Source organism: Lissotriton vulgaris, chromosome 7, assembly GCF_964263255.1.
Source record: "Lissotriton vulgaris chromosome 7, aLisVul1.2, whole genome shotgun sequence".
NCBI lineage: Eukaryota > Metazoa > Chordata > Amphibia > Caudata > Salamandridae > Lissotriton > Lissotriton vulgaris.
Window position 1 is genome coordinate 156,355,483 of NC_141695.1, and position 12,488 is coordinate 156,367,970.

At 45.9% G+C, this 12,488-nt stretch overlaps 1 protein-coding gene across 1 annotated transcript in view; it reads right to left on the reverse strand.

Moving 5' to 3' along the window:
- Positions 1–1,341: 1,341 nt before the first annotated feature.
- Positions 1,342–12,488, reverse strand: part of LOC147701048 (ly6/PLAUR domain-containing protein 3-like) — a 475,830-nt gene continuing 464,683 nt past the window's right edge. Inside the window, exon 6 of the mRNA XM_086929844.1 lies at positions 1,342–1,792. Within this exon, the coding sequence (XP_086785970.1) occupies positions 1,554–1,792 (239 nt within the window). The 3' untranslated portion in view covers positions 1,342–1,553. The remainder of the gene's footprint in view (positions 1,793–12,488) is intronic.

Below are 12,488 nucleotides of genomic sequence, written 5' to 3' on the forward strand. Positions count from 1 at the left end.
AATGTGTTGAAAACTTTCAGGACAATAAATGGTGTGAAGCCCTTTTAGCTCTTTTCGGTCTGCAAGACAGTGGGGCATATTACCAAGGCGTGCGTTGGAAAACGCACAACGCACATTCCCGTATCGCCGGATTTCATTGCAGTTTTAGCGCGCAATTATCAATGCGCATCAGGTAGGCGAATAGAAATCCGGCGATAGTCAGCGATATGGCACATTAGCGCATGAAAACAAACGTTGTTTTCACGCGCTAATGTGGGCCTTGATAATATGGGGGGGTGGATTCAGCTTTATGATCCCGACCCCCATGTTATCAATGCCTAACGCCTGGTCAGAGCAGGCGTTGGGAGACCTGCGATAAATGAGTTTATCGCAGGTCTTTTCCTCCAATCGCCTTCCTTGGTAATAGGGTGTTCACACCTCCAACCACATTTTTCATGTGGTTGGACGTGGGAACGCCCACTTTGCATGTCATTAGCGATGTTTATCGCCGACATGCAAAGTGGGCTTGGGCCAGGCTTTAAAATGCCCTTGTTAATAGGGCTCTAGCTGTATCGCCGCTTTCTCGGCACAATTCGCCGAAAAAGCGGCGATACTTGCCCTTGGTAATATCCCCCAGTGTTCTTTTGAAAGGACAACAATATGTAACAGTGATTACTCTTGAAATGATCAAGTACAATGATTAAATACCACCAACATATTAATGCAAGCTTGAAATATATATTTATAAGAACAGAGCAACGTGAAAAGAATCTGGGCTTGATTTTGCCATACATATTCACTGTAGTTTAATCAATTAGTAGATATCATTCATGCAAGGGGATGTCGGTTCCTAAAAGGGAAGAAAAAACATGATAATTATTAGAGGAGGCCCATCACAGACATGGTCTGCTGCTGGGGTGCACCCCGGGGCTTCAAAAAGCTATGGGCCATATTATCAAGAGAGGGCGATACATTATCTCCGCTTTTAGCAGCAGGAAACTGATGCTAAAGCGGTGATAATGAGCTTGATAATATGCCCTTGTGAATTCCCATAGAAGCTCAGGTTCTGGTGTTAACCTGGGTTGCTATGGGAATTCTCAAGGGCATATTATCGAGCCCATTATCGCCGCTTTAGCGGCAGTTTCCTGCCGATAAAAGCGGCGATAATGTAACGCCCTTTCTTGATAATATGGCCCTATATGCCTATGAGGCTTCGTCCTCTCCACCTTCTCTCTGCAAACTCTCAAAAACTGACTGATTGTGGGAAATTGAGCATTAGGTATCTGAATCATTTTTTGTAGGTGCATATGCTGTGATTTTCAGATAAGCCATCGTTATCACTTCAAAAAACCATATGACATTTGATGTCTGCTCGATTTCAATGTTTATTGACAGGGAGACCCATACCGTGCCAAAGCTGTGCCTCTGTATTATATAAGGTTACAGTACAAACCAATGTAATCACAATGGTAGATAAACTTTACAAATACGTCTTCAAGTTAAAACGTCTCATCTTTGGGAACAGAATGATGGTTCGATTTCTCGGTTCAGTTCTTTATTCTTTCAGCTGGCGTTTATAATAAACCGGAAATGGCCAGCAGGGCAGCCGCTACGAGTGGGGCAGCATGTGTGGCAGCGACCGGGCCACCATTTGCCTCCGAAGTTGGTATCAAATCATTGCAGAGATTCCTGTGGCAACAAGAGCCGCGTCTGGTGTGATTTGTATACTTGCTGGAAGACCCATAGTACGGGCTGCAAAACGACTGGGCGCATTCCTTTATAAAGTAGGGCAGGGTGATGTTGTTCTGGTGACCTGTAAGAATGAAGCAGAAAGGACAGGAGTTTCAATAATGATCTGGGTCAGAAACATACATATTCGACATGCTTCAGTAAAGCACCCAGGGGTTTGAGCTGGCAAGCCCCTCTCTCTCCTGAGGGATACTAGCACCCTGAGATGTACCGACTACTAGTACCCTGGGATGTACTGACTACTAGCCCCCTGAGATGTACCGACTACAGGCACCCTCAGATGGACCGGCTACTAGTACCCTGGGATGAACCGACTCCTAGCCCCCTGAGATGCACCAGCTGTTAGCACCCTGACATCGATCCACAAGTTATAGGTTATGTGTTTATATCTAAAGTACCAGATTGTCATCAAGTTTTACTTACCTGTAAAGGAAAAAAGGCACAGTTGCCAGCTGCATTCTCTACAGGTATCTTTCTTCGACTCCATGGTCAGGTATTCAAATCCTAGTGGGTCCACTCATACTTTTGACCTTTAGAGGTTGATAAAATGGGTACCAGTCAGTTGGGAAACAATATATATCTGTTGTGACGATTATGGTGTATTAGTTCACTGTGTAAAACACTCATAAAACCTGCTTCGCTCCAGTCCGGCTTGTTTGCAAAACTTTCAGTCCAGCCTCTTGTGATTGTGTGCAGGAATGTTTTCCTTCCTGCACAAAAACAATCACCTCAATGCAGGCACCCTTGCACCAAGGTGCAAGGGTACCTGCGTTGGGTCATGGCAGCCTATTGTGCGCCAGCGCTGGGGTAAAGGACAGGAATATGCCGTATCTCATAGATAAGACGCAATCCTGCCCTTTGCTTTTGCCGTACAGCAGCGCAACAGGAAGGCCTGCTGCGCTGCCCTACGCAAAAACACATAAAAGAAAAGCATTTAGATGCATCAAACAGAATAAGAAAGTCACTCAACATGAAGAAAATTTGACACTAATGTATAAAATTACATCATATTTTTATAAATTTGTAGACACCAAAATGTGCAAAATACACCAGAATGTTGTGGCGATATAGATTTTTAAGTAAATTGCAAATTTCAGCTTTTTAGTCCCCAGTGCAAACAAGCACTGGTAACCGCACAGTTTGAAAACGTTTGAAGAGTTGTGCTTGACTACTCCAGCTTCATTTGGTTGACTTATTCTGACAGGGAGAAGGTCAGGTCCGGCCAAACAGCAAGTTTTGGACAGTTACCTGGTCATGACAGCAGTCTCGAGTCCAGTTCCTCACTTTAAGCAAAGAACACCATAGACTTCAATGGAATAGTGCTGATTCTGGTGATGCAAGATTCTGAAAGATGCTCTGGGTGCTGTGCGGTTGATATGGGTCTTCTTGTGGCTATTCCTTGGTCCACAGAAATGGTGGGCAACTTAAGCCACAGAAGCCGGGGGTCCCTTGAAGTCCTCTTTGATTCAGTAGTAGACCAGTTATGATTCTACAGCCCATCTCCAGTCTCTGCAGGTCTGGCGGTTTTCTTTGGTTAGGGCTAGTGTCTGTCTGTGGCAACTATCACGCACTCTGGCAACTCTCCCAGATCCAACAGGCACAGATGCAACTTCTGAGATTTGAGTAGAGGTCTATTTGACTCAACTTTGGTGGTCATCGATGATTCCTTGGAGATGGCTACTGACTAGCCAGAACAGTCTACTTCAACTTATATGTCCCTGGTGCTGGAACAGGAGGCTAGCTCACTGACTGTTGAAGTTCACCTTTTCTGCCTGCGGCTCTAGAGTGACTTTTTTAAGAGCCTGGCACCACAGGCACACTCCTATCTTCACTAGCCCAAGGAGCAGCAGGTGCCGTCCAGTGGTTGGTGCAACCTGTCTTGCTAGGTCCAGTGGTCAGTAGGGCAGTCTTCGGTCCAGGTGTGATCTGGGGTTCAGGGTGCCATATTCAAGTCCGAAAGGTGCCTTGGAGGAATGATGCTGTCACTAGCCAGTGGGCTACCATCATCCTCCTTCCCTAGGACAAAGTTCGGCTATGAGTGACAACTAGCAATCTCAGGGTGTACTATTCTTCCCCCTTTCAAGATGACTGAGCGTTTCCATGGCCCCACAAGACAGTTTCTCCTTTGTAGTTCACCTTTTGGGCCAACACTCTGTGCGGCTCCTTGCCAAAGGGAGGTACTACCTCCCTCTGTTGCAGGCCTCTACTGTTCCTGAGACTAGGAGTCATTTACAGTTCTGACCGGGACGGCAGAAAGCTGTCTGGTGGCCAGAAACTGTGAATGGCCACTGGATAAACTGATCAACCGAGTGGCAACTTTCTAAATCTTGCATTTTCTTAAGAGTGGTATTAACAGTACTTGTGCATCAAGTTGGGTTTAATGCCACAATTAATTTGATACTTTGAAGTACCCATTTTAGTAGTGCCATTCAGAAGTTTGCAGGGCTAAGATATGAGCCTGCAACTCTGTACTAGCCAATGGGGCTACTGGTCTTTCCACAGATCAATTAAAATGTTGAGGTTTTCCCATTAGAGCATATAAAGGTACATGCCCTACTTAAGAATATACAGCTACCTGCTTAGGGCTTGATTGGCCATCCATAGCAGAGCAATATATATTGGTAAGGAAAGATGGGGCTTTGTCATTGGTTTTAATAATAAAGTCGACCTAGCAGTTTACATCTACCCTTTTAGGCTGCAGTAACAGACTGCGAGACATTTGGTACTTTGCACGGTGGCACAATCAGTGCTGCAGCCCTGGGTGGACACTCTAACATGCATGCCCTGGGTACTCCTGGTACCATATACTGGGGACTTATAAGCAAGTTAGCCTATGGCAACTGGGGGTCACCAATTCAACATACACAATGAAAGGGGTTAGAACACTGGCACTGAGGTGTGGTTAAAAGGCTTCATTGCACACTTGGAGTCGAAAAACTAGCGGCAGCAGTCCATAATTTGGGGGTGATCATGCCAGAAAAGGCATTTCCTTACATCTGCTCAGTCAATAGCCTAACTGCAGATTTCTCACCATGCAAATATCACCAGGGCCTAATCTGGATAGAAAAAAATCTCAAAAATCTGTATTCCTAAGCGCTTGAACATGGCACTGTGCAATTCCACACCAGTACCATTCCACTCTGGTAGTGATAAAATGAGTCACATATAAGCACCACCATTGTGTGCTGATGCCAGGTTTCTTTTTGGAAGTTTCTTTACACCTTCAGACACAGATTGGAAGGGCCAATGTGCAGATTCCTACATTGGGACCTCTTTAGACGGGGAAAAGAAAACCATTCCACTGAATGGGAACGTGGTGAGAAAATGCATTAAAATACGGTATTCACTAGGTAGAGCATTACAAAAAGTAAATAACTCGTTACTCTGATGGATATTTCGAACCAAAAATTCCTCACCTTTTGAATGGATACCAAAGCAGTACTTTCCAAGGCTAGTGGCAGCTGGCATGTCCTGAGGGTGGTTGGGCACATAAAAAAAACAAAAGGCACTTACCTATTCTCGAGCGCGACGTTCTCCTTGATCCTTCTCTCATAGAGGCAGGCAGGCTCCCGACTCCCAAGTCATATCCTGGAGCTGCTCTCATGCAGCATGAGAGCAGTGCTAGGAGGGTGGGAGTGGCCTGTATCAGCGCTTACAAGAGCATTGGAGGCCTTTGCTTTCTCTAACCCAGCTGTCTTAAGACAGCTGTCTTAAGACAGCTGGGTCAGAGAGGTTCAAATGTGCATGCCTGGCTGACCGTCGCAAGATGACTGACCAACGAGACATCTGCATTTTAAACTCGAAAGCACAAAGCTCACTGCTGACACTCAGCAGCAATGGCCCCACCCCGTCCTGACGCTCAGTTCGGGATGGGTCAGTTGCTGAAAAATAAAATGGTAATAAATTAACTTTGTTCCATTTTATTTTTCAGCTCTGGCCTGGAGCTTTTGTTAGTGGGCCGATGCTCCTCTGCTCAAACGGAGGATCCACCCCAGCCCAAAGCGTTGGGTCTGTGGACGACTCAGGTCACAAAATCCAGCAGGATTGAATGAGTACAATGCCCTTTCCGACAGACTTGACAGTCAAGGAAACAGTGCTTTGTAAACATCTTTGTAAATAGCAGCCTGAAAACATATTCTGGACAGGCACCACGCATTTCAATGGAGTGGTAGCAGCCTTTGCTCTGGTGGAAGGAGCCCTGAGACCTCTGGAGACCGGCTCTTAGAAAATGCATAGTGGATCTTAATAAAGAGGACTATCCATTGTGAGTTGGTCTGCGTCTTCACTGCCTGGCCCTTCATTGCTTCAGAGAACCCCACAAAGAGATGCTCATTCACCCAATGTTACTTGCTGAGAATGTTGTAAAAGTTCAGTGCTCTTCTGGGTTCCAAGTGATGGAGTCTCCTCTCCTCTTTTGAGGGATAAATTGGAGCAAGAAGGTCAGAACAGTGACAGTGTGTCGGACACAATAAGATGTCACTACCTTCTGCACTCTTAACATGTGCCAATGTTATTGCCAACAGGAAGTTAGTTTTCAAAAACTGGGGCTGTGATGGACAACTGTGCATTGGCTTAAAAGGGATACACATTAGGAAAGTGAGTACTAAATTCAAGTCCCACTGTGGCATCACAAAGGGTTTTGGCTGAAACATATGTTACAAACCTTAAAGAAAACACATCACAAAAGGTGATTTGAACAGGGATGGATGGTTCGACAAATACAAAAAGGATGAGAGGTTTGAAAGTACTCTTTGAAAGTACCCGTTACTAACCCTTACTGGGCCAAAGATACGGTGTATAACAGGACAGCTGACAATTTCGCCTACAACAGGTCTATCTTGTCAGTGCACCACTAAGCCACAAACATATCCCAGCACCAGGCGCACACTGATTTCATCATCATCATCATCATCATCATCATAATATACTTTATTCGGCAGCAAAAACAATACCATAAAAGTGCAGATAATAAAAAGACATTCAAATGACAAATGTATCTCAGTGAGACAATCCCAACCAAAAATACATATTTACTGATAAAACCCGTTCTTTAATAACATTCTTATACTCATGATTAATAAATATTGTATTTTATTAAAAGGAGTTTGCATCATTAAATAAGATATTAACACCTGCAAAAATTCAGTTTCCTAACAGATGGCCCAATAAGTATTCATATCTTTGAGAGGCACCCTCACCCACACAATTCATTGACGGGACCTTTGGCCTATCAGCACTAAAATCAGTGTAGATACTCCTCTCCTCTAGTATTTCTAAGTCGCATTGCCGACCTTAAGAAGTTAACAGTAGAAAAAAAGAGTTAAACCTCTGTAGACAATTTCAGAAACAATAAAGCCACCTTGGCCTGCTCAAAAACCCCCCTTTTTAGAATACTTTTAAAAAAACGCTTCCGAGGGTGCTCGTAGTAGGGACACAATTGATCAAAGTGAAGGGTATCCTGCGGAGACCGTTTTGGCACCCGCACAGGCCCTTCAACTCTGCAGTCTTAATATAACCTGCCAGCACCTCTAGACTGTGATGTAATAAGTCTAGCCTGAAGCGTGTCATGAAAAATCTGTCTTGAGCATTATGGGTAAAAGACAAATATGATTCAATGCCCAAGCAAGATTTGGTCAAGATATGCGCTCTCACAGAGGGTTTATTCACTTCACTGTCTTCCCTCCGGTCTGCCAAATGTTTCGTGAATACCATTTTGACATGGGCCCTATCCCGCAGTAGCAGTTTTGTGGGGTTATTGAAAAGATCTGCACAACCCAGGGCTGACAGGGTTTCCCTCACATGCTTCAGCCATTGATTTCATGAAAGGCACCTGGCTGTTAAATCACGTAAATGTCTCTGGAAGAGCTATCAAAGGAGATCAACTCAATCAATCAATCAATCAATCAATCAATCAATCAATCAATCAATCAATGAGGGGTTTATATAGCACACTACTTACCCGTGAGGGTCTCAAGGCGCTGGAGGGCAAGCTCCAGTTCAGTCAAAGAGCCAGGTTTTGAGGTCCTTCCAGAAGGTGTGGAGGGCTGGAGAGCATCTGATGTTCACGGGGAGTTCTTTCCAGGTCTTGGCTGCGATGTAGGAGAAGGCTGTTTTCTCTCTGCGGATGCGGGGAACCTCTGCCAGGGCAAGTTCGGCGGAGCGGAGGTTCCTCTTGGGTACGTGGAAGGATAGTCTCTCATTGAGGTATTTAGGTCCAATGTTGTTGAGGAATTTGTAGGTGTGGGTGAGGAGTTTGAAGATTACCCTCCTCTCAACTGGGTGCCAGTGAAGGTCTCATAGGTGTTGGTGTCATTGTTCAATCTCCATTCAAGTGTGCACAGGTTTGGTTGCACGACCCTGCCTTGCTGTTGCAACAAAAGATCCTAATGAAGGGATTGCTTGATCAGAGGACAGATCATCAGACCAGAAGACCTGGGTACTACACTCTTGCACGACTACATCTTGTGCCCTCTGTGCTGTGGGTTGTACGCATCAGGCCTTCCTTTCTCAAGTCTTCATTGATTTCTCTCTCAGGAAGCCTGAACCTCTGAGCCTCCTGTTCTGTTGCTATGAAAGTTTAGTCTGTTTGCACCCGCGGATTAATCAATGAATCAGGGTTTGTAAAATGCAGCTACTCACCTGTGAAGGTCTCATGGCGATGTAGGGTGGCACAGCGGATCAGACTAAGTGCTTAGTTCATCCAAAGAGCCAGGTCTTGAGGTCCTTCCTGAATTGCGTCAGCGAGGGTGATTTACTGAGGTGGATTTGCAGGGTGTTCCATGTCTTAGAGGCAAGGTGTGACAAGGACATTTCTCCCGTTCTGGTCTTGTAGATTCATTGGATGGTAGCCAAGTAAAGCTGGGCAGAGCGGAGGTGTCTGTCGGGTACATGGAATGTGAGGCGGGGATTCAGGTATGTGGGTCCAGCATTGTGAAGGGCCTTGTAAGCACGGGTGAGGAGTTTGAAGTTTTTTCTTCTGTCGAGGAGGTGTTGAGTGATGTGGCTGTGCTGGGTGATGTTAAAGATTAGTCTTACTGCAGCGTTCTGGACATTCTGGAGTCTTTAGAGGAGTTTCTGGGGGATGTCGGCGTAAAGTATGTTGTCATAGTCAAGTCTGCTGCTGATGAGGGCATAAGTGACTATCTTCCTGGATTTGGTTGGGATCCATCTGAAGGTCTTGCAAAGCGGGCGAAGTGTGTTGAAGCAATCTGAGGAGAAGGTGTTAATCTGGTGGTCCATTGTGAGCAAGGAGTCCAGTACGATGCCGAAGTTTCATGGGTTATTTGTGGGAGTAAGGGGACTCCCTAGAGCAGAGGGCCACCAGGAATTGTTCCAAGCAGAAAGGGAGGATCCCAGGATGAGGACTTCTGTCATGCTTAAGTCGAGCTTCGGACAGCTCTCCTTCATCCAGGCAGCAACAGCTTTCATTCCTTTGTGGAAGTTGTTCCTGGCGACAGTGGGCTCCTTGGTGAGGGAGAGGATCAGCTGCGTGTCATTGGCATGGGAGATGTTGTTGAGCCTGTTGCTACTGACAATGGCTGTGAGGGGGCCATGTAGACGTTGAAGAAGGAGGGGCTGAGGGAGGACCGCAGCTGATATCTGTTGGTTTCGAGTGGTATGCTGGGAATCTAACCCATTGAGTTCTGCCGGTGAGAAAGGAGCAGATCTAATTGAGGGCATTGTCTCGGTTACCAGCATGATGGAGTCTTGTGACTAGGGTGCAGTGGGAGACAGTGTTGAAGGCCGCTGAGAGGTCCAGTAGGACGAAGGCCGCGGTTTTGTCCTGGTCGAGGAGGGAGTGGATGTCTTTGGTGGCGGTGAGGTGGGCAGTCTCAGTGCCATGTTTGGTTCGGAATCCGGATTGGGAGATGTCCATGAGGTGGTTGGTTTCGATAAAGTTGGCGAGCTGGTAAATGGTGGATTTTTCAATGCTATTGTTTGGGAAGGGAAGCAGGGAGATGGACCTGAAGTTCTTGCGGTCTTTCGAGTCAGAGGAGAGTTTCTGCAGGAAGTGGTTGATCTCCACGTGTTTCCAGTTGCCGGAGAAGGTGGCGGTCTTGAGGGAGCAGTAGATGGTTCCGCATTTCTCGGGTGCAATTGCAGAGGTGGCTCTGTGGAAGATGCGGTGCAGGCAGGGGTCCGTAGGAGCTCCGGAGCGGGTGCTCTTCATGGTCTTTATGGAGTTGTCAGTGGTGAGTGGGAACCTGCTGTGAAGAGTCTGCTGGGGCAGGGCACAACGTCAGTTGGGGTAGTATCTGGCGAGGTGGGGTGGTCCTAGGTGTCAAAGTTGTCATAGATAGTCTATATCTTGTGAAAGAAGAAGGTGCCAAGTCTTGGCAGAGGTCTTGGGAGGGTGGGACGTCTGTGGTTTTGCTGTTGGGTATAGCAAACTCCTTGATGATGCTGAAGAGTTTTTTGATTTTGTGTGCATTGTTGGTGATTCTGTCTTTGAGTGCCGTTAGCTTTCTTGAAAGGGAGAAGGGTATTGGCTCCGTTTGGGATCCATTGATGGAGGTTGCATAATGTGGTGTCGTTGAGGAAGGTTGTGTCTCGATCTTCTGTGACTCTAGTCCAAATTCTGTGGGGTAAACAGTGGGCGTGCTGGTGTGCAGTGGGTTTGTTGAAAGATAAGTGGGTACAGTGGTGGTCAGTCCAGAGGAATTCGGTGGTATGGCTGTAGGAGATCAAGTTTCCTGAGGCATATACAGGGTTGTGTGTGTGTCCTGCTGTGTGCATGGGAGTGGTGACTGGCTGAATAAGTACTATGCAGATGATCATGTGTTTTTTTAGGATACGTTACGCTTCCACTATGACCCATTGAATTGTATTATCATGCACTTGGAGTTCCACTACATTTGTTAATTGTTTCCAATTACCATTTTCACCTGCTGTCTGTAAGGCCTATGTCCATTGTATGTAACACATCATTTTCCCAAGGTTCATTGAAGGTTTCCACTCTGCCACATGGGGCAGGTGCCTTCCGGAACACTCTTTCCTTCCAGCATTAAAAAACTGCCTCTGAACCGGTATCGGGGCTTGGCCTTGCACCAGTCCTGCATAAGCAACGTCCCTGCACCCAACTCCAAAGTCGTCCGGATCATCCAGCTCTCTATTCTTCTGTGATACTTCCTGTGTCTTCCTTTGTGAGCTACAATTCTGCCTCTTCTTGAGCTTCTTGCACTACGTCTCTTGCCATCTTCGGATTCAGTTAAAGTACTTGACTAGGCTAAGCACTTTTCCTCAGGTTAGTACGCACTAATGCATAGGTTAGCTGTTGCATTGCATTGCAGCTCTTTGAACTTTATTGTACCCTAACTGAAAGTTTACCACTGTGTTTTTGACAAATTGTATCTTCTTGAGCTTGAAGTTATTCATGTTTGAAATCTAAATCTAGTATGTTGTGGAGTTCCAGAAATCTCCAGTTTATTCTTGAAATGATTTCTGCTCTCTCTCATGCAATATTTATGATAATGTCTGTATTTTTACATATAGTGTAAACATATTGATAGATAATGTGGAGTTGAGAACCCATGGGTGACTTTGCCTCTTGTCGTCTTTAGTCTTCTACACCTACTTAAGGATCTGAGGTCAAGAGAGTCCTGATCCTACTAAGCAGTTCACAACTCAGCAGAGCAGTCCCCTCAGTAACACAAGTTTATGTTTTCTTGTTTTTCCCCATACCGCTTTTCTCTCAGGGAGCAGTGTTGAAGAAACTAGACTGTTGTTACTAGTTTCATTAAGCTGCTCCAGCTAGTATTGGGGGTTCAGCACTGTTTCCTTGGTTGGAACCAGGTGAATGTGTGACACTCTTCTAGCCCATTCCTAAACCAGTAAGATGACTTCGGCCTCATAGTTGTTGATCTCCAAACAAAACTGTTGATAATCCGTGTTCTTGGTGATGGTGAAAAGATCCAGCCCAGGCTTTCCTCATTGCTGAAAGAGAGCCTGTGCCACCTCTGGTTGTAGCTACGGTTCATAATATGCTAAGTGTTTTTGGCTGATCTTTGCTTCCCTGGCATTCAGTGATCCCTCCAGGTGGTTCATGATCTGAGAGATGCCCTCAAGACTCCATCAGCATTTTCCACGCACAAGAACATGGACCCCACCCTGCTTGTTTCAGTATCACAGAGTGGTGGTGTTTACCCTGAGAACTTATGCAATTCTTCACTTGATGATTGACAGAAAGGCCTCCAACAACAAGCACATTGCCTGCAACTCCTGCAAACTGATGTGGGGGTGGGTTTCCACTGGAGACCAGAGTCCTCAGATCTCCACCTCTCCCAATTGGCAAGCACAACACAATAATGACACATCCGTCACCACCGTCAACTCTGGGTGGTGAAGTAAGACGAGGCTGCCGCTGGTCCAAATGAGGTTGAGTATCCACCGCTGCACATCTTTTGCAGTCTCCTCTAAAATCTGGATGGAATTTAACAGGTTCTCATGGTGCTAGGCCAACTGAGATTTCAGATCCCACTGTTAAGCTTGCATCTGACATGTTGAATTATTCTAGAACATTTGTCCAGTCATTTATTGGGTTCTTAAAACATTGAATAGCCCCTTTCCTACCCCCTCAATCCCTCACCCTTGCCTTCCTATCTGAGTATTGGTTTCATCTCAGTTAGCATACCCTTTCATTGAACCAGTACACATCACAGTTCCTTCTTCTATCCTCGAACCAACACTCTGCACCTCTGTCTCCATGTGGAAAGTCTCTCCCATACATCTTTTCACACCTGGAGTGTGTTCACCGGTTGCCC